The sequence below is a fragment of the Loxodonta africana genome, chromosome X (assembly GCF_030014295.1).
Source record: "Loxodonta africana isolate mLoxAfr1 chromosome X, mLoxAfr1.hap2, whole genome shotgun sequence".
NCBI classification, from domain to species: Eukaryota; Metazoa; Chordata; class Mammalia; order Proboscidea; family Elephantidae; genus Loxodonta; species Loxodonta africana.
This window is the reverse complement of record NC_087369.1, coordinates 33328569-33354947: the sequence shown is the minus strand read 5'-3', so window position 1 is coordinate 33354947 and position 26379 is coordinate 33328569. Positions and strand designations below refer to the sequence as shown.

General features: G+C 47.6%; 1 protein-coding gene and 1 pseudogene across 1 annotated transcript; both read right to left on the bottom strand.

Moving 5' to 3' along the window:
* Positions 1-13645: 13645 nt before the first annotated feature.
* On the bottom strand, positions 13646-14689 carry LOC111752220 (melanoma-associated antigen B17-like). The gene has a single exon (XM_023555127.2). The coding sequence runs from the start codon at positions 14687-14689 to the stop codon at positions 13646-13648; it is 1044 nt and encodes a 347-aa protein (XP_023410895.1).
* Positions 14690-23733: 9044 nt separating this feature from the next.
* Positions 23734-25366, bottom strand: LOC100670736 (melanoma-associated antigen B3-like; annotated as a pseudogene).
* Between the last annotated feature and the right edge of the window lie 1013 nt (positions 25367-26379).

Here is a 26379-nt window from a genome sequence, read left to right as displayed (position 1 = left end):
TAGAGACTGCAGAAACCCCAGAGAATGGCCCCCGGACCCTTATAGCTCAGAACTGAAGTCACTACTGAGGTACAACGTTCAACCAGAAATTAAACAGCCCATTAAATGAGTCTAAATGGGCACACCAGCCTAGGGGTGAGGACGAGAAGGCAGCAGGGGCCAGGAAAGCTGGTAACAGACAACTCAAGGTCGAGAAGTGGAGACTGTTGACATGTCATAGGGTTGGCAACTGATATCACAAAATAATATGTGTATTGTTTAATAAGAAACTACTTTGCTCTATAAACCTTCATCTAACGTACAATAAAAAAATAAAATAAAAATATTAGTTTCCTGATAGAGGAGGACAGATACTAATGAACAAAATATTCAGCACAGTCTAAAGGGCAAGGAACTGGACTCAGGTTAAAGAGTTTTATTTTGGATCATAGTAAAAAGGTAGCTAGAGAGACCCTTAAACATAAAGAAAGGAGACCAGCATTCTCTTCACTGACGCAGAACTAACTGACACAGCTAAGATTCAATTCCTAGGTTTCTTTATATTTGTTCTTAAACTAAAGTATAACGGTTCAGAGCACAAGTGCCGGAAAAAGATCTGAATTCCATCAGTTACTGTGACTTAAAGCAAATCCATCAACATTCTCTGAACCTCCATTTCTGCATCTGTAAAATGGGGTCAATAGTAGGGTTAGTGTATGAACTAATGTATGCTAAAAGATTAACATGGTAGGTGGTACCTAGAAAACAGTCAATGAATTTTAGCTATCATCATTTTCTTTGTTCCATAAAGGTAGCTCCTATGTCTGTTATTGCTTTCTATTCTATGCGTTATTGGTTAGCACAGTCCCTATCACATAGTTAGATACATAATTATGTGTTAGGTAAGTGAGTATTTGATAGGAAATAAAATATTTGGCAATGAATGGAAGAAAATAATTAAAGCAGTAGCTAGAAAGGCTATATAGTTAAGTAAAGATTTATGTTATATAACAAACCATGTGAAAATTTAGTGGCTCAAGACAACAGCCGTTTATTTGTTCACGAGTCTGTGGTTTCAGTTGGGATGGCACATCTCTGCACCATGTAGTGTTGTCTGGGGTCACTCCTGAGTTTGTGGCCAGCTGATGGTCCATGGCCTCACTCACATGGCTCTTACTTGGCTGTCTGTCTTTCTGATGGCAGGGGCAAAGGAGGTATCTAGGGCATTTAGCGCTCACCATCCAGCAGGTAGCCTGCATTTGTTCACATGGGGGTGGTGGTCACAACTTCTCTCTTTTCAAGTCTCTACTTTTGTCATGTTTGCTGTTATCCCACTGAGTAAAGCAAGCACTATGGCCAAGCCCAGGGTCAGTATGGGATGGGACGTCCCAAGGCTTGGACAATAGGGAGGGTAATCAGTGTGGCCATTTATGCACAGGTGAAACAAATGTACAAGATAGGCCTCATGATATTTGAGCATATTTACTGAAAAGGGAAAGTTGCAAATGAGGCAAGAAACTTCCGAAAGGAATGTCGAGTTCATAGGACCAAGAATTCTCAAGAGTCAGGATGGTTCCTGGACTACTCTTCTTCGGAAACTAAAACGAGAGATGAAGTGATGGGTGTAAAGGGGAGATGTGGCTGCTAAGAGAAACTAGGGCACTTCAGCACCTTACCAGTTACTGCTGAGTTGATCCCAACCCATGGCAACCCCATGTGAGCCAGACAACAACTGTCCTCCACAGGGTTTACAGTGGCTGAATTTTGAGAAATGGATTGTCAGGCCTATCTTTCGAGGTTGCTCTGATTGGACTGGAACCTCCAACCTTTTGATTATCAGCCCAATGTAAAGTGTTAAACATTTGCACCACCCAGGGACTCCCAGTTCACAACAAAGTCCCTTATTAAATGAAGACTTACGTCTTGGTCATCTTGCTAGTTTCCTTTTAGCTTCTGTCTACTCTTTTGGGTGCTCCCTAAGACATCTATCCTAGGCCACATTCCACCAGAGATGCATACATCTCCTTTTCGTTTGCATTATTTTAGAAGACTTCAGGTGTGGAAAGCAGTTTAAAATACATTAAACATAACAGGCACGAGAAGGGGTATTTTTTACGTAAGCCTTCTTGTGGATTCTCCACAAATTCGAGATCATCTCAGTTTGACCCTAAGGTCTATCGAAAACCAAACCAAACCTCCCTCTGTCAAGTTGATTACAACTCATAGTAACCCCATGTGTCTCAGGGTACAACTGTGCTCCACAGGATTTTCAATAAGTGATTTTTTGGAAATAGATTGCCAGGCCTTTTTTCTGAGGCACCTCTGGATGGACTCGAACCATGAAAACGTTTCACCCAATGAAAAAACTGCTTGTTGGGCTGTCGTCATGTAGAGATAGCCTTAGATCCAATTACCTTTTCCCAGTGTTCATTTTTAAAAGGATAGTTATTACCAAAAAAAATCATTTATTTTAATATGTTTTAAAAGTTTTTTGAATTTCAAAATAGATTACATTCAAATTAGGTTTAAAATTTTGTTACAAAAGTAATACATTCACATGGAACAAAAATTCGAATAGTAAAAAATTGTTTAAATGGAAAGAATGTCCTCTTCCCCAACAACAACTACTGTTAACAGTATTTGTATCCTAGTGGTAACCTGGAAATCCTGGTGCTGTAGTGGTTAAGTGCTATGGCTCCTGACCCAAAGGTTAGCAGTTCAAATTACAGTAATAACTGAAAAACTCAGGCTTCAGAGGATTTAAAGTGATATAGACAATTGTCCCAGTTGACTGTCATCCCCTGGCAATTGTGCAGGTTGTTATTCATGACTCTTCTCAAGTTTGCCAAAAGTATGCGGCCTTATATCCTGCTTGTTTATTTCCTGTGTCTTCTTAGAAGAAAAACGGGGTCCCCAGAAGGGCAGGATAATTATCTCAGAAACACCTCAAATGCTATCCACTTAAAAGATCACTGGCTTCACTTCAACCCCCGCTACCAGAACTAAAGACAATGTAGAGGCGGTCCCTGTCCAGGTGCCCCCACCTACTAACAACACCACTAGATTCCCCATGCGATGGGTGTCCCCGAGGCCCATCTTCCATTAATCACAATAGGGACTTTGTCCAACAGACTATCCAGGGTCTCACTGACTCCACTGCTAAAACCCCAGGCAACTGGAATGAGACAGCTTATCTCCACACTAATCTGACCAACCAAGTGTGTTACATGGAGATACCTAATGAGAGAAGAGAATCAGGAATTTCCTAAGAACTTCTTATTTGCTCCTTGACTTTTGCTTGCCCAACCACATGGGGCCTACACCCCAGACACACTCATTTACAATGCCACAAGAAAAAAATACCAAAGCCCCGAGAGCTTAGTGTGCCAACCTGGTCTTTGAGCTCCTCTGGCACAGAGCTTGTGGAGCTGCAGTTGGCTGGAATGAGCTGCTGCCACCCTCGGCGGCTGTGCCATCGCTGAATCTTTGTGTGCCCCCGGTGAATGTGTCTGAGTGTGTGGGTCTGCCTGGTGCCTGGGTGACCGCAGCCCGGCTTGTCATTGTCCTGGCTGTGGATGGACAGCTTCTTACATCAGCCCTGTCACAACCACCGGTCAGTGTTCCCTAGGACTTTCGTTTCTCTCAGGCACCAGTGTCTGCATGTACTGGGCCTCCAGGTGAGCCTCAGGTTGTACACTAAAGAGGGCACTCGGTTTAATCCTAACCGGGGCAGGTGCAGTAATAGGGCTCCTGGCCCCTTTTTGAGGACTCGAGTCTCTCCAAAATAAATGGCTACACAAGTTCAACCAGGGACCAATTTCACAAACTATCTGAGATATCGTAAGGGTGGTAATCCCGAACTTTACACGGTGTCTTCCTCTTCTAAGATCCTTGGCCATGGTCGCCTTGCTACTTGTATTCAGGCCTTGTTTGTTTAACCTTTTAGTAAAGCTTGTGTCTTCCAGGCTTCAAAAGTTCCACCTGCAAATGATGCTACCACGGGGATATCACCCCATCTCCCCCGAGTAGGTTCCAGCGTCCCTAGGCAGCAGAAAGAAGCTACAGAAGATGAGGCCTTCAGCCCTAAGCCCCTTATACGATTAAAAGGAACCCATTAGACGGGGGATTGAAGCCTCTATCGAGACATCCCTCCACTCCGCCGCGGTCCCCCCACCCCCCGCAGCCCTCCAAGCCACAGCTTCTAACTGCAGTTTGGCTGGACCACGCTGTGACCCTACACAGTTTGAATTTGGATCAGAATCCTGTATATGCACGAACCAATATTTTGGCACTATGATGGGGTATCACCCCATCTCCCCCGAGCAGGTTCCAGCTAGAGCCCTGTTCTATGCCAGTGCCCCTATCCAGCAGAAAGAAGCTACAGAAGATGAGACCTTCAGCCCTAAACCCCTTATAAGATTAAAAGGAACCTGTTAAAGGGGGGATTGAAGCCTTTGCCAAGACATCCCAACACTCCAACGTGGTTCCCCACCTCCCCCTCGCAGCCCGCCAAGCCACAGCTTCTAACTGCAGTTTGGCCAGACCACCTGCGGCCCTAACGACAGTTTGAATTTGGCGGCATAATCCTGTACATGTGCAAAACCACGATTTTGGTGCATGTGCAGGACCTGAAGAGCCGTGTCAATCTCTGCTTGGACCTGAACATCACTGACATGATTCAACATCCGGGGCTCCAAATGTGGACATGGGAGGGCTAAGGGCGGAGAATTCAGGACACTAACTCCAACACACAGACGCCACTGGAAATAAACTCCCCAAGACCCTCAGACAGCAAGCACCTTGCCTTATGGTTGCTAGACTCTGCATTTCTCCTTGTCTGTGCAGACAATAAATTTCCACTTTCTGTTTCCCTTGCAACTGGTGGTGTGGGGTCCATCTTATTGGGATTGGCTAATAGGAGTGGACAAGAACACTCATTTGGTTTCGAGGTCGTGAAAGCTCCACAGACACATCTGAAGTCTATGAGGGACTAAATTACTGGGCTCAGGGTTATGGGGCCACGGTATTGGGGAACATCTAGCTCAGTTGGCATAACATACTTTATAAAGATAATATTCTACACTCTAATACACTGAGTAGCATCTGGGGTCTTAAAAATTGTGAGTGGCCAGCTAAGATACTCCACTGCTCCCAACCCAACTGGAGCAAGGGAAAATGAAGAAAACCAAAGACACAAGGGAAAGATTAGTCCAAAGTACTAATCGACCACAGGTACCACAGCCTCTATCAACTGAGTCCAGCACAACTAGATGGAGCCTGGCTACCACCACAGAGTGCTCTGACAGGGATCACAATAGAGGGTCCTGGACAGAAATGGAGAAAAATGTAGAACAAAATTTTAACTGTCGATTAAAAAAAAAAACAAAACAGACTTAGTGTCTGATGGAGGCTGGAGAAACCCCGAGAGTATGGCACCTAGACACCCTTACAGCTCAGTGCTAAAGTCACATCTTCATAGGTGAGAGTAGCTTCATTAAGGGTGTCCAAAGGGGAGTGGGCCACGCAGTTGTCAGCCATACCGAGGTCCTCGATGCAAACGCCAAAGATTAGGCAGGCCCATAATACAAAACAAATCTAAATGGGCACACCGGCCCAGTGGCGAGGACGAGAAGGAAGGAGAGGACAGGAAAGCTGGTAATAGGGAAACCAAAGTCGAGAAGGGGAAAGTGTTAATATACCGTGGAGTTGGCAACCAATGTCAGAAAACAATATATGTATTAATTGTTTAATAAGAAACTTGTTTGCACTGTAAACCTTCATCTAAAGTACAATTAAAAAAAAAAAAGAATTGAGTTTCCCCATAGTGGGGGACAGATACTAACGAACAAGATACGAAGCAAAGTGTAAGTGCAAAGGCACTGGACTCGGTTAAAGACTTTTTATTTTGAATCTTGGTAAAAGGGAAAATAGACAGAGCCTTAAAGATAATGAAAGCAGACTTGCATTCTCTTCATTGACTCAGAAGTTACTGTCTAATTGAGCTAAGACTCAATTCCTAGGTTTCTGTATATCTGTTCTTAAAGTGAAACGGTTCAGAGCACAAGTGCTGGAGAAAGATCTGAATTCCTTCACTGTGACTTAAAGCAAATATCATTCTCTCAACCTCCATTTCTGTATCTGTAAAATGAGGTCAATAATAAAATTTGTGTATGAACTAATGTATGCTAACAGATTAACACGGTAGATGGTACATAGAAAACAGTAAATTTTAGCTTTCATCATTTTCTTTGTTCCATAAAGATAGTTCCCTGTCTGTTATTGCTTCCTATTCTATACATTATTGGTTAGCACAGTCCCTATCACATACTATGCTTGTAGAATTATGTGTTCATTAAGTGAGTATTTGATAGGAAATATACGATTTGGCAATGAATAGAAAAAAAAATTAAAGCCATAGATGGAAAGGTGATATAATTAAGAGAAGATTTATGTCATATAACAAACCATGCCAAAATTTAGTGGATAAAAACAATACCCTTTTATATGTTCATGAGTCTGTGGTTTCAGTTGGGATGGCACATCTCTGCACCATGTAGTGTTGTTTGAGTTCACTCCTGAGTTTGTGGTCAGGTGGTCCATGGCCTCATTCACATGTCTCTTGCCTGGCTGCCTGTCTTTCTGTTGGAAAGGGCAAAGGAGGTATCTAGGCCATTTACTCTCACCATGCAGCAGGCTAGCCTGCGTTTGTTCATATGGTAGTGGTCACAAGGTATCCCTTTTTAACTCTCTGTGTCATGTTTGTTATTATCCCATCAAAGAAAGCAAGCACTATGGCCAATCCCAGGGTAAGTATTGGAAGGGACTTCCCATGGCTTGGAAAATAGGGAGGGTAATCAGTGTGGCCATTTATGCACAGGTGAAAAAAATGCACCAAATAGATCTCATGATATTTGAGCATATTTACTGCAAAGGGAAAGTTGCTAATGAAGAAAGCAACATAAACTTCTGAAACAAAGACAAGTTCATAGGACCAAGATATTTCAGGAGCCAGAAGGGTTCCTGGACGTCTCTTTCTCTGAAACTAAAAGGAGAGATGAAGTGATGGGTGTAAAGGGGAGATGTGGCTGCTAAGAGAAACTAAGGCAGTTCTCAAACTTACCAGTTTCTGTTGCATTGATTCCAACTCATGGAGACCCCATGTGTGTCAGAGAACTGTGCTCCACAGGGTTTCCAATGGCTGATTTTTCAGAAGTGGTGGAGAGGGTGCACACCCCTGCAGCAGAGATACCTCCTTGGCTTTAACAAAGGCCGCCTTTACAGGATTCTTCGAGGGCACTGCTCTAGGACCCCACAAGGCCCCTACTGTCCTGGTCAGGACCCTGTAGAGCAAATCAGAGGAAGGATTAGGTTATACATTGCCAGTCCTGCTTGGGTCTTCCTGGGGTGACAGTAGGGGCTGGCTCTAAGGACTCTGCACTGGGTTAGCTGGAGTTTTGCTCAGTTCATGTCAGGGTCATCATATCGACTGCTGGCAGGGCCAGGGCCACTCCCCTCTGCTACACTGAACTTGATACCTCAAATTCCTCTGGGACCCACAGGGAGGAACTGAAGGAGTAGTTCAGCCACCACTCCTGGCAGGGTGTCTCAGTGATGACAGCACAGTGGGGCTCGTTCTGTCTCGGGTTCCTTGGAGGGCTCACCCTTCCACAAGGGTCCTCACCTTGGGTGCCCACTTTGACCAGATCCCTCAACTCCCTGAGATGCCCTGGAAAAAGTAACTGCAACTCACTAAGTCAGCATGCCAGGTCCCCAGGTTTCAAAGCAGGGGTGGGGCTTTATGGTTCCCCCTTACTACAGAGAGGAGTCACCTCATAATAATTCGGTGTCCTCACCTTGATTCCTCTTAGGGACCCAGTCTCCTGCCTCTGCTGAGTAGGCCTCCCCATTAGCCCAAGGACTTCATGGCATTGATATGGTCCACCCTCAGGAGAAAAGAAGGGGGCACCTCAGTGTGATATCTCTGACCTTGGCTTCCCAGGTCCAAAAGTAGAGGGGGGACGTTGTACAGCCTCCTCTCTTCTTGTTTGGTGGGAGTTAATTCCATCTTTCTTCTTGAAGGATTTTTACCTTGACATCCACCAGGTCCTGGGATTCCTCTCTCTGCTCAATTGGGGCTTAATCTTAGGCCCTCATTTCCCTTACACCCTCCAGGCAGAAGTCAAGGGTCACCTGAGCTCGTCAGATTTGTCCTGGGCTCCCAGGGCTCATGGCATTAGCAGGGTTCAGTATGGCCATCCCCATCTTGGGTCGAGTGATCCCTAGTACTTCAATCATGTCTTTCCCTTGACTCTGCACCATTCGCGGGACCCTATCCTCTGCTGACCTGAGGCCACAGCTCTCAGACCAAAAACCACACCTTCCTGAGACATGGACAGTTAGAAGTCAGAGTGAGCCACATCCTTTGAAGGCTGTTTTGGGAATCCTAGGGCTGGCTAGGGTGGCAGCGGTCACCTGACCGCAGATTTCTCAATTTGGTGACCCCTTCATTGCTCACTCAGGCTTATGACCTTGCTTCCAGGTAGGAACTGGTATTTCTCCATCTACTAATTTGAGTCCACTTGAAAGCAGCGGTGGGATTGGTGGCTCAGACCAAGGCCCTCACCTCCTTAGAGGGGAGTCAGGGTGCTTCACATCTGGCTACCCCTGCCTGGAGGCTCTCAGAGCTGAGACCAAGGATGGGATGCGGGCAGCGCCTCTTTTAAGGAGAAGCCTCCTAATTCGCACTAAGGGTCCTCGCCTCGCCTGCAGTTCGGGTCTAGGTCTCCTCCCTCTTCGGAACTCGGGTGCTTTCTTGGACCAAGGCCCGCCCATCCTTAGACTTTACAGGCAGAAGTCAGCCTGCTGGCCTTGAGGCTGGTGGTAGGGGCGGGACTTTGTGGGACCTCCTCTGTTCTGCGTTAGGTGTCCCCTTAGTCCACATTCAGGTTCCTCACCTGGACTCCTGACCAGTCCCGAAACTCCACCCTCCTCCAATGATGAAAGTCTCAACCCGGTCAGACCAGAGGCCTCGCCTTCCCGGCCCTTCCTGGATGGAAGTCGGCGCATGCCCGCCCGTCACTTCCGGCCAAGGCTATTGGCGGGGATGGGGGGGGGGTTTCGAGGGCCAAGGTCCTTAGAGGGGGGACTCCGAGGGCCAACAGCAGGGGTGGCGCTCTTAGGACTCCGCTTTTCCCTGGTTAATTGCTCACCACAGTCCACATTCAGGGTCCTCACCTTTACCCCTGATCAGTCCTGAGACTCCACTCTCTTCGGCTGAGGAGAGCTCACAGCCCCCCAAACCAGAAGCTGCACCTTCCCAGCACTTCTTAGATGGAAGCCAGGACATGTCACATCTGTAGAAGGCTGTAGGGAGGGTCTCCAAGATTAAAGACATTCGTGGTAGGGGCCGGGGACCCCGAGGGCCGACCGCAAGGGCAGGATTCTTGGGACTCCAGTGTTCTGGAGTGAGAAGTCCCTTAGTGCTCACACTGGGCTCTCGCCTTAATACCTATCAGAGCCTGGGAGTCCCGTGTATGAAGACCTGACTCACAGGCTCAGAAGAAGAGTCACATCAAGCTGAGACCCTAGAGGGGCAGATAAGGGTTTGCCACACCATACACTTGCGTGGGGCCTCACAGGAGTGCAGGCTGTTTCACTTCTCCTGGAAGATCATTTTTAGGCAGTAGGATGCCTCATAAACACTCAGGGTCCACACTTAACTACAATTAGGTACAAAACTCCTCCCTCTGCAGAAGTGGGGCCGCCTCTTTAGACCAAACCTTTCTACCCTGAGACCATTCAGGAAGAAACGATGGGCACCTCTGTTAGAGAACTCTCTCAGAGGCTTCCCAGGACTAAGAACAGAGGCAATGCTCCCTTCTACTCCTTCTGTTGATAGGGTTCCCACTCATAACACTCAGGATCCTCACCTTGCCTCCTTTGATGGCCTGAGTCTCCTCCCTCTATGGGCCTGGGGTATGCCCACAAGACCTGGTACCCTCCAGGCAGAAATGAGGGGACTCCTCATCCTAACATCTCTGCCCTGGGACTCCCAGGGCCAACAGCAGGGGGCATTTTGTGTGGCCTCCTCTGTCTGGGGTGGGTGGTTCCCTCCTTCCTCATTCACAGTCTTCATCTTGAACCTGACCAGTCCTGGAAATCCACTCCCTGCTCAATCCCAGGTTGCTCCCCTCATATCAAGGTCTTCACTGACCTGGGACCACTGATTTGGAAGTCAGGATAAGGCATATCCAGCCAGGACTGTCTGAAATCTCTCAGGGCCAACTGCAAGGCCAGACGCTAGGGGCCGTCACTCTTCTTGAGGGGCCGCCCATCATCTTCATTCAGGGTCATCACTTAGATATCTATCAGAGGCTGAGTGTCCTTGCTTTACTGACTTGGAGGGTGTCCTTAGGCCACTGTCTCAGGTCCCTGAGAAACCTGAAAAACAAGTGAGGGCACTACCTGGGGCTCTCTAGGTCTCAGAGCAAGCCCTGTGGTTCTTTGTGTGATCCCTAAATTCTGGTGTGTTTTTCCTCTGTGTTCTCATCCACTGGGATCTTCTTCCTGGCTCCTCTTTGATTAAAGGCTTCCTGAGAAATGCAACATCCTTGCAAACTTGAGCAAATTTGCTGTTGGAAATCTTGCAGCGATTGGTTCCCTGCCCAAGAGTGAGGAGTGGCATAAATGAGGAAGCTGCAGCCAAAGACAAGAAGCCCAGCACAGGTGGTGGACTGTCAGAAAACCAGGCTGATCTCATCCTTCTCTCCTTCAGCCACACACAGAGGCTCATGTAACATTAGTTCTGATAGATCTACTTTCTACAGGCAGGGGCTCTCCAGGATGAGTTTATGAGCCCCAAATCTTTTCAGGTTATCTAGCCTTCTATATGTCAATGATTGTATTGTCATTGAATATTGTCTTTTCCTTTTCCTTATTCACACATCTCATTTATTTTAGTATTCACATAGCTCGGGCTATACAGTCCAACTCAATGCTCTGGGCACAGCAGTATTCATTTTCTTACCTGAGAAACATCTTGTACTGAAGAGAATAGTGAATTAAGAGACACAGGGTGAGCCTCTGGCTGGTAGGAGTGGTCGAACAGTGTGAGTTCCAGAGGGATTCACGCCAGGGGTCTAATCTAGCTCGCTCATGTACTAGACTTGCAAACTCAAACACATTACCAAACACTCTGAGCTCCGGGTTCTTCTTCTGTGAAGGGGGATTGATAAGCCCTGGCTTCTAGGGCTGGTGCATTGTGCACGAGGCATGAGAAGCACCTGGCAAAGTGATTGTGCGTAGCGGGTCTTTAAAGAATGGCACTTATTACTATGATTATTTTGAAACCACACAATACCAACAGCCATCTGAGAATTTTTTGTTTTGTTTTCTCCAGGTTTTGTAAGAATACGCAGTGCTCTAGGACAAAGACAACCAAATGAAAAGAAATACTACTTAGAAAGAAAAACTAAGTAATATTTTACAATACCTCCTTGTCCTTGAGTCAATTCCAACTAAAACCAACCCCATGTAGAACCGCCATATAGGGTTTCCTCGGCTATAAATTTTAAAGAAACACATTGCCAGGTCTTTCTTCTGCAGTGCCACTGGATGGGTTTACACTGCCAACATTTATGTTAGTACTCAAGGTCAAAGCATTTTATCACTCATTAGAGTGTGTCGTAGTTATCTAGTGCTGTTATAACCGAAATACCACAAATGGGAGGCTTCAGCAAATAGAAAATTATTTTCTCACAATTTAGGAGGCTAGAAATCTAAATTCAGGTGCTGGTTCTACGGGATAACTTTAACTCTTTGTTTGCTGTGGGGGAAGGTCCTTGTCTTTCTTCAGCTTCTGTTTCATCTTTCCTTGGAGATCTCACCTAGCATAGCAACTATCATTCCTCACTTGTGATTACTTGCTTGCTGAATCACCTCCTTTCTCTCTCAGAAGAGATTGGACTTAAGACAACCCTCGGACAAAAAACAAAACAAAACACTGCTGTCCAGAAGATTCTGACTCACAGGGATGCAACAGGACACGACAGAATTGCCCTATAGAGTTTCCAAGGCTATAAATTCTTACGGGAGCTGCGTGCAACATCTTTTTCCTCTTGAGAAGGTGTTAGGTTGTCTCAAGACAGGCCTTACAATCCACTCTTTACATAAAAACACATATTCCCAAATAGCATTATAACCATGGTACTGTGTCATTATGGACAGGACCTGTTTTTGTGGGACACGGTGCATAAATTCAATCCATGCTAGGGAGTATATTTTTTAATACACATGTGGGTAGACTGTCCCAGTTTAATGCAACACAAAGCTCCTAGAAGTGCTATGAAGGACAATTTTCCCTCCCAACTGCCCTTCCATCTAAGCCTCCCCAGTTTTCATCAACATGGCCAGAAGTCCAGTCTTCACTTGGCGTTTGCCAAATGACACTCAAGACAACCTCATTCTACTGTCCTTTCAATGGCATGGCCTCTGGATCCCCCAACCAAAGACAAAAAGCTACTAACTGGCTTCCTTACATGGAGTATCTCCCTATTTCTCAGAAACCCTGGAAATGATGTGCATAACACACACAGTCAGCATTTGCGTTCAAGAGCACTGGGACAAGAACACAGGACACCTTCCAGAGCGCTCCAGGGGGCATTTCTCTCTGCTTTACCCCCAGTTCCAGAGGCAGTGTGAAGAGCTGGTTGCCATTCCAGGCGCAGCCATTCCACGCTGAGACACATGATGGGAGTGTCTGATCCTGCCCACCGCTCCCATAGCCTCATCTGGACTTGCCCCAGCCCCCAGCCTCACCCCTACCAGCTCTTCTCGCCACCTACCCTTCCTTACCCTATGTTCCTAACTTAAAATTCCCCCACCACACACTGAGAGATCAAAGTATCCCAAGGCCCCAAAATGCCCTCCCTCAGGACATTTACACTAGAGGGAATCCTGAAGTGCTCACTCCTTTTCTACTAGTCCTGAGGTCTTAGAGAGTATAACCTCCTCCTTATTTCATTGCTGCTCTTAGACTCTAAAATGTATACACGGGCTGCCACACCTTTACTTAAAGGGCCCCAGTACCAGCATGAAGCTTCCAAAGGGCAGATGCTCAATTACTGTTTGGGGAAAATAAGAGCCAGGGAACAAGAGATCAAATCATCACAATTTATTTTCTCCCACATGCTTAATAAGCTAAACAAATCCAAGCACATGAATGTTCTACTTTTACCAAATGGAATAAGGGAAACCAAGAATTGACCAAATTTTATGGTTTTCCGCCTCTACCTTGTTATCTGAACTAACTCTTGTGGATATCTTTAATATTTCCAAGAACATTCCTATTCCAGTACCACGTTAACTAGCTCTGAATTCATAAGAAACGTTTCAAGGATTTTCAATTGGTTTTACACAATACAAAACTCTTACCCTGAAATCTGAAAAACGACAATAAATACATGAGATGAATTTAGATTCTGAATCTTAACAATCCTTCAATTAAAAAGAACAACATTTGAAAAATCAAAAAACGAGCTAAATCTACAAGTCACTCAACTACAACAGGAATATAAGAAGACATACATGTACCCCCTCCAGCCCCATGTTGCCTCTATTTCTTAGAAAGTTAACCAGCCATTTTCAACAACAAAGTGAAGGACCTGCATCAGAGTTCACCAGGGATGGGAGGACCAGCTAGACTCTCCCTGACACTAGCCCTGGCCCTGGCATGAGGACAAGCCCCAGCCCATTCTCTGCCTGAGGCTGTCTCTTCCTCATCTCCCCATGTTTCTTTATACAGGGCTTGTAAGGCACTGGAATTGGTATCCTTGACCTTGGCCAAAAACTCCAGGACTTTTGTCTTGCTGGCTTCAGCTTGGGCTTCAGGACCCCACAGGAATTCGTAGCGTGGAGGATCACTGTTGGGCACCTGCCGGTATTCCAGGTACTTTGCCTGCACCAAATCTTTGGTGATGAGCTTCCGGGGCTCCCCAAAGATGAAGTGCGTCTTCCCATCGTACATCCCAAACACATTCAGGAATTCCCACATCTTCTCCTCGGTGGCCCGGTTGCCATTCTTGTAGATCATGGACAGGAGAGGCATCAGAATCCCGGTCTTAGGAATCCCCCTGCCACCACTCAGTTTCTCCTCCTCGGTGATCTCTAACTTGCTGACAATGGTATACGATTGACCTTTGGAATCGACTTCCTTCACGTCAAGGCCAAAGACCAGCTCTATGCACTTAGAGGCTCTCCTCAGGATCTCAGGGAAGTGCTCCTTGTACCTTTTGTTTATGATCTTCAACATTTTTCCCTTGGTAATGTGCTCTCGCATTTCATACTTGGACAGCAGGAACTGCAGCAACATGGTCACCCTCCTGGTTAGGGGGTCTCTATGTGACCTCTCATTGGGGTATGGGGTAGAAGAGGAGCTTGGAGGTTCCTCATCTTGGCCATTGGCCCCTCTAGGAGCTCTTCTGCCTGAAGCACCTACAGTAGCAGTGGTGGTGGATGGCGCTCTCTGAGACCCCTGGGGAGTGCGAGAAGCAGGGGAGCTCTGCGGAGGCCCCCCAACAGGAGGAGCAGAAGAGGACGGGTACCCTTCCTCCTCTGCTGCAGTGGCCTGAGCACCCTGGACACTGTGGATGTCACCTTGGGCCTGGCGACGTTTCTCGCGGGCGCGGAGCTTACTCTTATGACCACGAGGCATGATGACTCTGCTCAAGGACAGTAGGCAGGAATGGGGAAAGAGGGCAGGCGGTGCAGGCCCACAGGAGGATGAAGACTAAGACGATGTGCGCCCCTGTAGCAGAGAGATGCCTCCTTGGCTTTCACAACCGACGCCTCCGCAGGATTTTTGAGGACACAGCTCTAGAACCTCACAAAGCTCCGGTTGTCCTGGTCAGGATCCTGTAGAGAAAATTAAAGAATTAGGTTGTAAATTGTCAGCCCTGCTTGGGGCTTACTGGGGTGATAGCAGGGGCTGACACTAGGGAATCTTTGTACTGGGTTATTGGGGATTCTTCTATTTTCATTTGTAGGTCCATAATATCAACTGCCGGCAGGGCCAGGGCACCACCCCTCTACTAATCTGACCCTGAAACCTCAACTCCCTCTGGGACCCACAAGCAGAAACTGAAGGAACAGATCAGCCACCACTCTTGGCACGGTGTCTCAGTGATGACAGCACACTGGGGCCCATTCTGTCTGGGGTTCCCTGGAGGCCTCAGTCCTCCACCAGGGTCCTCACCATGGTTACCCTCTTTTACCAGGTCCCTCACCTCCCCAAAATGCCCTGAGAGTTAGTGAGTGCAACTCACTAAGTCACCATACCCAGTTCCTCCAGGTCTGAACGTAGTGTTGGGGCTCTATGTTTTCCCCCTTTTTTCTGGGAGGAGTCACCTCATCAGAACTCAGTATCCTCACCTTGACTCCTACTAGAGACCACGTCTCCTGCCTCTGCAGAACACCACGTTGGTACCCCTTACTGTCAGGTCGATTCCCAGTCAATGTGACCCTATAGTACAGAGAAGAACTACTCCATGGAGTTTCCAAGAAGTGCCCGGTGGATTTGAACCGCTCATCTTTTGGTTAGCTGCCATAGTACTTAACCATTATGCAACCAGGATTTCTTCTCCTGAATAAGCCTCTCCATTAGTCCAAGACTTCATGTCCCAGAGACCATCTCTCCGTAGGAACAAACCAGGGGGTGCCTCAACCTGACACCTCTGACCGTGGCTCCCCTGGGCCAACAGCAGTAGGAGGCTTTTCTGCATCCTCCTCTCTTCTTGGGGGAGGTGTGAAGTGGGGTTAACTCCCTATTGCCTTCTAAGGGGTTTTTATCTTGACTGCCACCAGTATCTCAGATTCCTCTATCTCCTGAATTGGGGCTTAAACCAAGGTGCTCAGCTCCCTCTGACACTCCAGGCAAAAGTCCAGAGTCCCCTGAACTTGCCAGATTTGTCCTGGGCTTCCAGGGCTACTGGCATTAGCAGATCCCACTGCAATCCTCCCCATTTTGCGTTGAGTGGTTCCAGTACCTCAATCATATCTTCTCTTAACTCTGTACCATTCCTGGAACCCCACTCTCTGCTGTCATGAGGCCACATCCCTCAGACCAAGGCCACACCTTCCTGAGACCTCACAGTGAGTAAGCCATATCCTTTGCAGGCTGTTTTGGGAATCCCAGGGCTGGTCAGGGCGGCGGGGGTTACGTGACCCCAGTGTTCTCAATTGGTGACCCCTTTTCAAGCCTCACTCAGGCTTCTGAACTTGTTCCTCTGTAGGGACCCTCCCTCTACTAACTTGAGTCTGCCCGAAAGCAGGGCTAGGACTGATGGCTCAGGCTAAGGCCCTCACCTCCCTAGAGGGAAGTCGGGGTGCTAAACATCTGGCTACCACTGCCTGGGGGCTCCCAGAGCTGACATCAAGGGTGAGCTGTGGGCGGCCCCTCTTTTAAGGGGAAGCATCTTCGTTAGCAGTAAGGGTCCTCGCCTAGACTAAGGGTCAAGCACAACTAGATGGAGCCCGGGTACCACCACTGACTGCTCTGACAGGGGTCACAGTAGAGGATCCTGGACAGAGATGGAGAAAAATGTAGAACAAAATTCTAGCTCACACACACAAAAAAATGGTGAGATTTAGTGTCCAACAGAGACTGGAGAAATCCTGAGTGTATGGTCCATCTTTCCTTTTGAAGGATTTTTACCTTGACTTCCACCAGGTTCTGGGATTCCTCTCTCTGCTGAATTGGGGCTTGAACATAGGCCCTCATTTCCCTTAGACCTTCCAGGCAGGAGTCAAGGGTCACCTGAGCTTGTAGGATTTGTCCTGGGTTCCCAGGGCACATGGCATTAGCAGGATTCAGTGTAGCCCTCCCCATTTTTGGTCGATTGGCCCCTAGTATCTCAATCATGTCTTCCCCTTGACTCTGCACCATTCTTGTGACCCCACCCTCTGCTGACCTAAGACTACGCCACTCAGACCAAAGGAAACACCTTCCTGAGACCTCAGAGTTGGAAGTCAGAATGACACGTATCATTTGCTGGGTGTTTCGGGAATCTTAGGGCTCGCCAGCGTGGCGGGGTCACCTGCCCCGAGAGTTCTCAACTGGTGACCCCCTCATTCCTCGCTCAGGCTTATGACCTTGCTTCCGGGTAGGACCTGGTATTTCTCCCTCTACCAATTGAGTCCACCTGAAAGTAGGGGTGGCATTTATGGCTCAGACCAAGGCCCTCACCTCCCTAGAGGGTAGTCAGGGTGCTATACATCCGTCTACCTCTGCCCGGGGGCTCCCAGAGCTGACAGCAAGTTTTAGCTGTGGGCCGCCCCTGTTTTGAAGGGAGCCCTCCTCATTAGCACTAACGGTCCTCGCCTGGCCTCCAGTTAGGGTCTGGGTCTCCTCCCTCAACGGAACTGGCGCGCTTCCTTGGACCAAGGCCCGCCCATCCTGAGACTTTACAGGCAGAAGTCAGCCTGGTGGCCTTGAGGCTGGCGGTAGGGGCAGGACTTGGTGGGATCTCCTGTGTTCTGGGTTGGATGTTCCCTTAGTCCACATTCAGGGTCCTCACCTCGACTTCTGATCAATACTGAAACTGCACCCTCCTTGATGATGAAAGTCTCAACCCAGTCAGACCAGAGGCCTCGCCTTCCCGGCACTTCCTGGATGGAAGTCGGCGCATGCCCGCCCGTCACTTCCGGCCAAGGCTATGGTGGGCCTCCAAGGGCCAAGGCCGTTGGGGGGACTCCGAGGGCCAACAGTAGGGTTGGTGTTCTTAGGACCCCGCTTTTCTGGGATTAATTTGTCAGCACTGTCCACATTCAGGGTCCTCACCTTGACTTGTGATCAGTCCTGAAACGCTGCCCTCCTCTGCTGAGGAGAGCTCACAGCCCCCCAAACCAGAAGCTGCACCTTCCCAGCGCTTCCTAGATGGAAGCCAGGACAGGTCAGATCCGTACAAGCCTGTACCGAGGGGCTCCAAGGATCAAGGCCCTAATACAGGGGCAGGGGGGCCTCCGAGGGCCAACAGCAAGGGCAGGAAACTTGAGACCCCATTTTTCTGTAGTGAGTGGTCCTTTAGTGCTCACGCAAGGTCCTCACCTTGATACCTATTAGAGGCTGAGGAGTCCCGCGTATGGAGACCTGACTCACAGGCTCATAAGATTCTCACCACACCGAGACCCTATAGGGACAGATCAGGGTGTGCCGCACCATACACTTTCCTGGGGCCTCACAGGATTGCGGGCTATTTAACTGCACCTGGCAGATCATTTTTAGCGGGCAGGTCGCCCCATAAACACTCAGGGCTCACACCTAACTCCAGTTAGGGACAAGACTCCTCCCCTTGCAGAGCTGGGGCTGCCACTTTAGACCAGACCCACCCTCCCTGAGACCACTCAGGAAGAAACGATGGGCACCTCTGTCAAAGAGCTCTCCCAGAGGCTTCCCAGGACTAAGAACAGAGGCAATGCTCTCTTCTGCTCCTTCTGTTGATGGGGTTCCCACTCATAATACTCAGGGTCTTCACCTTGCCTCCATTGAGGGTCTGAGTCTCTTCCCTCTATGGAACTGGGGTATGCCCACAAGACCTGATACCCTCCAGGCAGAAATGAGGGGATTCCTCATCCTGACAATTCTGACCTGGGACTCCCAGGGCCAACAGCAGGAAGGATTTTGTGTGCCCTCCTCTGTCTGGGGTGGGTGGTTCCCTCTTTCCTCATTCACAGTCTTCATCTTGAAAATGAGCAGTCCTGGAAATCGACGCCCTGCTCAATCAAAGGCTAGTCCCCTTATATCAAGGTCTGCACTGACCTGGGACCTCTGATTTGGATATCAGGATGAGTCATATCCAGCCAGGACTGTCTGAGATCTCTCAGGGGAAATTGCAAGGCCAGGACACTTGGGGACCACACTCTTATTGAGGGGGCCACCCAACATCTTCATTCAGAGTCATCTCTTAGGTTATCTATCAGAGGCTGAGTGTCCTCGCTTTACTGGCTTGGAGAGTGTACTTTGGCCAATGTTTCAGGTCCCTGAGAAATCTGAAGAATAAGTGAGGGCACTACCTAGGGCTCTGTACCTCTGAGAGCAAGCCCTGTAGTTACTTTGTGTAATCCATAAATTCTGGTGTGTTTTTCTTCTCTGTTTTCATTCACTGGGGTCCTCTTCTTGGCTCCTCTTTGATTAAAGGCTTCCTGAGAAATGCAACATCCTTGCAAACTTTAGCAATTTTGCTATTGCAAATCTTGCAGAGATTGGTTCCCTGTCTCACAGTGAGAAGTGGCACGAGATGGGGAAGCTGCAGCCAAAGATAGGAAGCCCAACACAGGTGGTGGGCTGTTGGAAAAACAAGCTGATCTAATCCTTCTCTCCTTCAGCCACACCTGGAGGTGCATGTAACCTTGGTTCTAATAGATCTACTCTCTACAGGCAGGGGCTATCTCGGATGATTTTATGAGCCCCAGAACTTTTCAGGTTATCTGGCCTTGTATTCGTCAATAATTACATTATCGCTGAATATTTTCTTACCTTTTCCTTATTCATAAAAAAATAAATTTTTTTTTCCTTATTCATACCTCTCACTTATTTTAGTATTCACAGAGCACCGGCTATACATTCCAAATCAATGCTCTGGGCACAACGTTATTCATTTTCTTACCTGAGAAACTTTTTGTAGTGGAGAGAAAAAACCCAGAAACCCAGTGCCTTCGAGTTGATTCCGACTCATAGCAATGAATTAAGAGACACACGGTAAGCCTCTGGCTGGGAGGAGTGGAACAAGCTAGGCTCCAGAAGGATTCAGACCAGGGGTCTAATCAAGTTCGGTCATATACTAGACTTGCAAAACATTACAAACTCTCTGAGCTTCGGGTTCTTCTTCTGTGAAGTGGCATTGATAAGCCCTGTCTTTTAGGGCAGGTACATTGTGTGCAAGGCATGAAACCAAACAGAAAACCAAACCCAGTTCCATCGAGTCGATTCCGATTCATAGCGACCCTATAGGACAGAGTAGAACTGCTCCATAGAGTTTCCAAGGAGTGCCTATTGGATTCAAACTGCCAACCCTTTGTTTAGCAGTCGTAGCACTTAAGCACTATGCCACCAGGGTTTCAAAGGTATGAAAAGCACCTGGCAAAGTGACTGTGCATATCTGGTCTTTAAAGAATGGCACTTGTTACCGTGATTATTTTCACACTACACAATACCACCCTTCTCTTGTGGATTTTTGGTTTTGTTTACTCCACGATCTGTGAGAATATGCAGCACTCTAGGACAAAGAAAACAAAATCAGAAAAAAGGCTGATTCAGAAGAAAAATGAAGTAATATTTTACATTAACTCGTTGCCATCGAGTCAATTCCACCTAAATACAGAACTGTGTAGAACTGCCCTATAGGGTTTCCTTGGCTATAAACTTTAAAGAAAGAGATTGCCAGCTCTTTCTTCTGGGGTACCACTGGATGAATTTACACAGCCAACATATATGTTAGTAGTCAAGGTCAAAGCATTTTATCACTGATTAGAGAGTCTCATAGTTATCTAGTGCTGTTATAACAGAAATACCACAAGTGGATGGCTTTAACAAATAGAGATTTATTTTCTCACACTTTAAAAAGGAGCCTAGAAATCTGAATTCAGGTTCTGGCTGTAGGGGAAAGCTTTAACTCTTTGATTACTGTAGGGGAAGGTCCTTGTCTTTCTTCAGCTTCTATTCTTTCCTTGCAGATCCCATGTGGCGTGGCAACTCTCATTCCCACTTCTGATTACTTGCTTGCTGAATCACCTCCTTTATATCTCAAAAGCGATTGGACTTAAGACACCCCCGGGGGAAAAAAGAAAGAAAATCAGTGCTGTCCAGAAGATTCTGACTAACAGGGATGCAACAGGACAGAGTAGAACTGCCCCATAGGATTTCCGAGGCTGGGAATCTTTACAGACGCTGACTGCCACATCTTTCTCCCTTGGAGTTGCTGGTGGGTAGACTCAAGACACACCTTACAATCCAGTCTCTTTAACATAACAGCACACATTCCCCAATGGCATTATAACCATAGGTATAGGGTTAGAATTTACAACACCCGTTTTTGGGGGCAGGGTTTGTAAATTCAATCCGTATTAGTGAGTATAGTCTCTCATGTGGGTGTGGGTAGACTGTTCAATGCAACACTTAGCCCCTAGAAGTGCTGTCAAGGACCAACAATTTCTCCTCCAAGATGCCCTTCCATGTATGTCACTGCAATGTTCATTCACATCACCACGGCCAAAAGTGTAGTCTTCACTTGCCAAATGACACTCAGGACAACCTCATTCTACAGTCCTTTCAATGGCATGGCCTCTGGCTCCCCCAGCACAATGCAAAAGATTACTCTCAGTGGCTTCCTGACACCAAGGGAGGAGCACCCTATTTCTCAGGAACTTCATGGCTTCCCAGGGCTGACAATAGGGAGGAATTCTGTGGGGCTTCACTGATATGCTGTGGATGGTCCCAATACATGTCAGGGACCTCACCTTGACTCCTGACATAATCTGGAAATCCACTGTCTTCTGACCTGAGTCTGCCAGCGTCTGACTGCGGTCTTCACATTCCTAGGACCTCTGAAGTAGAGGTTGGGTTGAACCTAATCTAGCCATGGCTGTTTGGGGCCTCTGAGGGCTGGCAGCAAGGGCAGGATCTTATGGCCCTCACTGGGTAGGTGCTTCCATCATTCCTCATTCACTCTCCTCACTTTCTGTTAGAGGCTGGGACTGCTCACACTTCTAATCTGAGGTCATCCTCTTTAGGCCAAGACTCACAAGTCGCTGAGAAGTCTGAAGTGTAAGCGAAGGGCTGCTCAGCCTGATAGCCCTGTCTGGCATGTTGGGGTGCCCAGTCCTCACTTATGACTGTCATCTTGACTCCTGTTTTTAGATTAACATTTTCCTGGGAAATGCCACATCCCTGCAAACTCTTGAGCAGTTTCCCTACTGTACACCTTGCAGTGAATGGGCCCCTGTCCCAGAGCGATGTGAGATGGGGACGCTGCAGCACAAGACAAGGGGCCCAGGACAGGTGGTGGGCTGCCAGAGAAAACACACACTGATCTAGTCCATGACTTCATCAGCCAGACCTGGCATCTGTTTCGACTTCTGTCCCAAAAGTTTTACTTTCTAAAGGAAAGGGGCTGTCCAAGACGACAGTGCATATGTAGGTGATCATAATGTCCCCATACATTATCTTCTTTTCTTGACTCATTTGTTTTTTTATGCTTATTACTGTGGCTGTGTATTCCAACCCAATACACTGGGCACACAATTTCTTTCTTTATACCTTGAGATACATTTTGGAGTAGTGAGCTGTGAAGTGATTTAAGAGACATAGATCTGCCTCAGGCTGGAGTCGTGGAAGACTCTGGGCTGCAGAGGGATTCCAACCAGGGGTCTACTGCAGCCCTGTCACTGACCACCGTGTGAAAATGAGAAAAGAGCCAGTTCTCCGTCGACAACTAAGGCTGAGAAGCTGTAGCCTGTAAAACCATCGGGATGCGTGTCATGCATGGAAAGCACCTGGTACGGGGCCTGGCATGTTCTGGGTCTTTAAAGAATGGCAGTTATTACTAGGATTATTTGCACCCCAGATGATACCACCCATCTCTCTGGGATTTTTTTCTTGTTTAAATCCAGGATGTGTCAGTGAATACGCAGTGCCCTAGGAAAACGAAAACCAAATCAGCCAAAATGCTACTTAGGAAGGAAAACTAGGCAATATTGTTCATTAGGGAATATGTTATTTAATGCGGGTGTGGGCTAGACTTCCCCAGCTGGATGGAACATAAAGCTCCTGGAATCATTGTCAAGGATAACCGTTTACTCTCCCAGGTGCCCTTCCAAGTCACCTGTTTTCACTGATATCACCACCACCAAAAATCTAGTTTTCACTTCGAGTTTCCCAGAGGTACTCAGGATAACCTCATTCAAATGTCTGTTGAATGGAGTGGGCTCTGGTCCCCCCAGCCTAAGACAAAGTGCCAGAACAGTGGCTTCTTGACATCTCACCTCAAGGGAGTATCACCCTCCTTCTTAAATCCTTCCTGGAAGTAATGTGCGTAACACACCCAGTCAGTGTACATGTTCAAGTGCACCAGGACAAGAGCACAGGACACCTTTCAGTCCTGCCCCTGGTGGGGATTTCTCTCTGGTTTACCCATAATACCAGGGTAACTGTGAAGAGCTGGTTTCCATTCCAGGCTCAGCCTCTGGGCACTGAGATATATCATGGGTTAGTCTGGCTCTGCGCACCCCTGAAGAAAGCTCATTTTACTCCACTCTCCATCCCCTCAACTCCCCCACTGCATGCAACCTAACTTAACACCACCTCCACTGAGTGATCAAAGTGTCCCAAAGCTGCAAACTGCCCTGTTTCAGGGCATTTACACTAGATGGCTCTCATCCCAAACCACGCCCCTTCTGACTCTTTTTACCTGCTGGTGGATTCGAACTGCCAGTCTATTGTTAGCAGCTGATCTTTTAACCACTGCGCCACCGGGGCTCCTGATTTGTTAATTTAATCTCTACTACATTATTAAATTATCTAAGCAAATATAGGAAACCCTGGTGGCATAGTGGTTAAGTGCTACGGCTGCTAAGCAAAGGGTCAGCAGCTCAAATCCGCCAGGCGCTCCTTGGAAACTCTATGGGGCAGTTCTACTCTGTCCTATATGGTCGCTATGAGTTGGAATCCACTCAGATGGCCTTGTGTTTGGTTTGGTAAGCAAATATAGTTGTGCATCTTTCTATTTTACTTAACAGCAAACTAAAAGAGAATCAAAAATCAAACCAAATCCATTGCTTTCGAGTCAATTCCTACACATAGCAATCTTACAGGACCTTGTAGAGATTAACCAAAAAAAACCCAATCTCATTGCCTTCGAGTTAAAAGCTAAATATTGACTATCGTACTTTTTTCTCTATTTCTTGTATTTTTTTTTACTGCTGTGTTCTTTACATTTCAAAGAATGCCTGTTCAAATGTCATGTTACCTTGCTTCAGATCACTAAAATGGAGGGTTCCCCCCTCTTTTTTTACAAAAATAACAAAGCTTTTAACTTAAACCTGAGAAACATTGTTAAATGTCTTATCCATGTCATTAATGAACTTAGATTAGAATGATAAAAACAGCCTTCACTTGAAAGGGTTAACATTTGAAAAATAAAGAATGAACGTACAGTTAAATAAATCCCTAAGTGACCTCCGTAGAGCAGAAACAGAAAGGTATGAGACACTGTGTTCCCTCCTGTCCCACCCAGCCCTCCACTACTTGGAACGATGACTGCCCTCGTCAACCACAAAGTGAAGAATCTGCCTCACGCTTCACTAGGCCTGGGAGGAGCTGCTGCACCTGGCACGGAAGCACGCACTACACTGTCCATAGCAGTAGGATCAGCCCGGTCTGGAACTGTGGCTCTGGCTCTCTCTTCCTCATCTCTCAAGGCCTCTTCACACAAGGATGGGAGAGCACTTGGCACGGTATCATTGATCTTGGCCAAAAACTCCAGGGTTTTCATCTTGCTTGTTTCAGCATGGGCTCTGGGACCCCAGAGAAATTCATAGCTTGGAGGATCACTGTTGGGCACCTGCCGGTACTCCAGGTACTTTAGCTTCACAAAATCCTGGGTGATGAGTTTCCTAGGCTCCCCAAAGATGAAGTGCCTCTTCCCTGCAAAAATTCTCATCTTATTCAGGAATTCCCAGATTTTCTCCTCACTGGCGCAGTTGCCCTTCATGAAGATCACGCCCAGGAGAATCATCAGGACACCAGTTTTTGGCAACCCCCTGCCACGACTCAGCCTCCCATCGTTAGGGAGGTCCATTTTGCTGACGAGGGCGTAGGACGGCTTGACGGAGTCGATTTCCTTTAAGTCAATGCCAAAGACCACCTCCGTGCTGAAAGAAGCTCTCCTGAGGATCTCATGAAAGCGGCTCTTGTACTTTTTGTTGACAATCTTTAGCATGTCTTCCTTAATAACGAGCTTTTTCAGTTTATACGTTTGCAACACGAGCTGCACCAGTGTATCTACCTCCTTGGTTAGAGGGTCTCTGCGGGACCTCTAAGTGGATGGTTCGTCCTGGGAGGAGCTTTGCCTTTTCTCATCTTTCTTCTTGCATAAGATCTTGTGCGTGAAGCCCCTGGAGTAGTGGGGGTGAATAGGACTCTCTGAGGCCCCTGCAGAGTGCTACATGACTTAGTACCAGGCTATCTCTGGGTAGTGCACCCAAAAGGAGGAGTAGAAGAGGAGGGGAACTCTTCTTTTGTTGTTGCCATGGCCTGAGCACCCCTGGGATCCCTGGTCTCACCTTGTTTCTGCTGGCGTTTCTCACGAACACAGAGATTACTCTTCTGACTGGGAGGCATGACTGGTTAGGGACACAGGCAGGAGGAGTATGAGCAGGACAACAGGTGAAGTAGGCCCCCTGGAAGAGGGAGGAGAGACAGTGTTAGCACCATAACCAGGGAGATACTATTTAGGCTTTAAGAAGACAACCGCTGCAGGTTTACTTGGAAGGCAGTAACCTAGAAACTTATAGGGCTCCTGTACTCCTGGTCAGCCTGTCCCCTGAGAACCCTGGGGGAGAAATTAGAGTGTGCCTGGGGCTGCATCCTGCCAGCCTTGCCTGGGGCTTACTGGAGCTGAGAGCAGGAATTGGCTGGTCTAGACTCTGTGGGAACTCCTCTGTTCTGGGGTAGATGGCCCACTCACTTCACATTCAAGACCACTGTGTCAACTGTTGGCAGGGCCTTCACCATTGTCCCCCTCCCTCAGTGATACTCTAAATTTGACGCATTGAACCAATGTCCCCATCTCCCTGGGACCACCTAAGGTTAAGTGAAGTAGCACCATGTCAGGGGACACTGAGTGCTGATTGCTCCATTGGGCCCTTTCTGTCTTGGGTTCCTTGGAGACCTCAATAGTCATTCAGAGTCCTTACCCTGGATCTAAGGAGGGCCTGAGAGCCCACCTTTGTCTATAGTTAAGGCCTGGGACACCTGCCTCTGCTGATCTGAGGCCCCTCCCCTCAAATCAAGGCTCTTACCAACCTGACAGCAGCGAAAAGAAAGTAGGGTTCACACACACCTCCAAGGTCTGCAAGCAGAAACTGTCTGCCGCTTCCACTTTTCTGTGGTGAGTGATACCATCAGTCCTCATACAGGGTCCTCACTGTAACTCCTTTTAGGTCCCCTCCCTCTGCAGAATTGGGGCTGCTCTGTTACACAAAGGTCCATACCTCCTTAGCCCCCTCCAGGAGGATATAAAGGGGCACCTCAGGCTGACACTGATTCGAGAGTTTCCCACCGCTGAGAAAAGAGTGCATACTCAGTTATGGGGTGCCTGGTTCCCTCAGACCTCTTATTGGATTTTTACACTG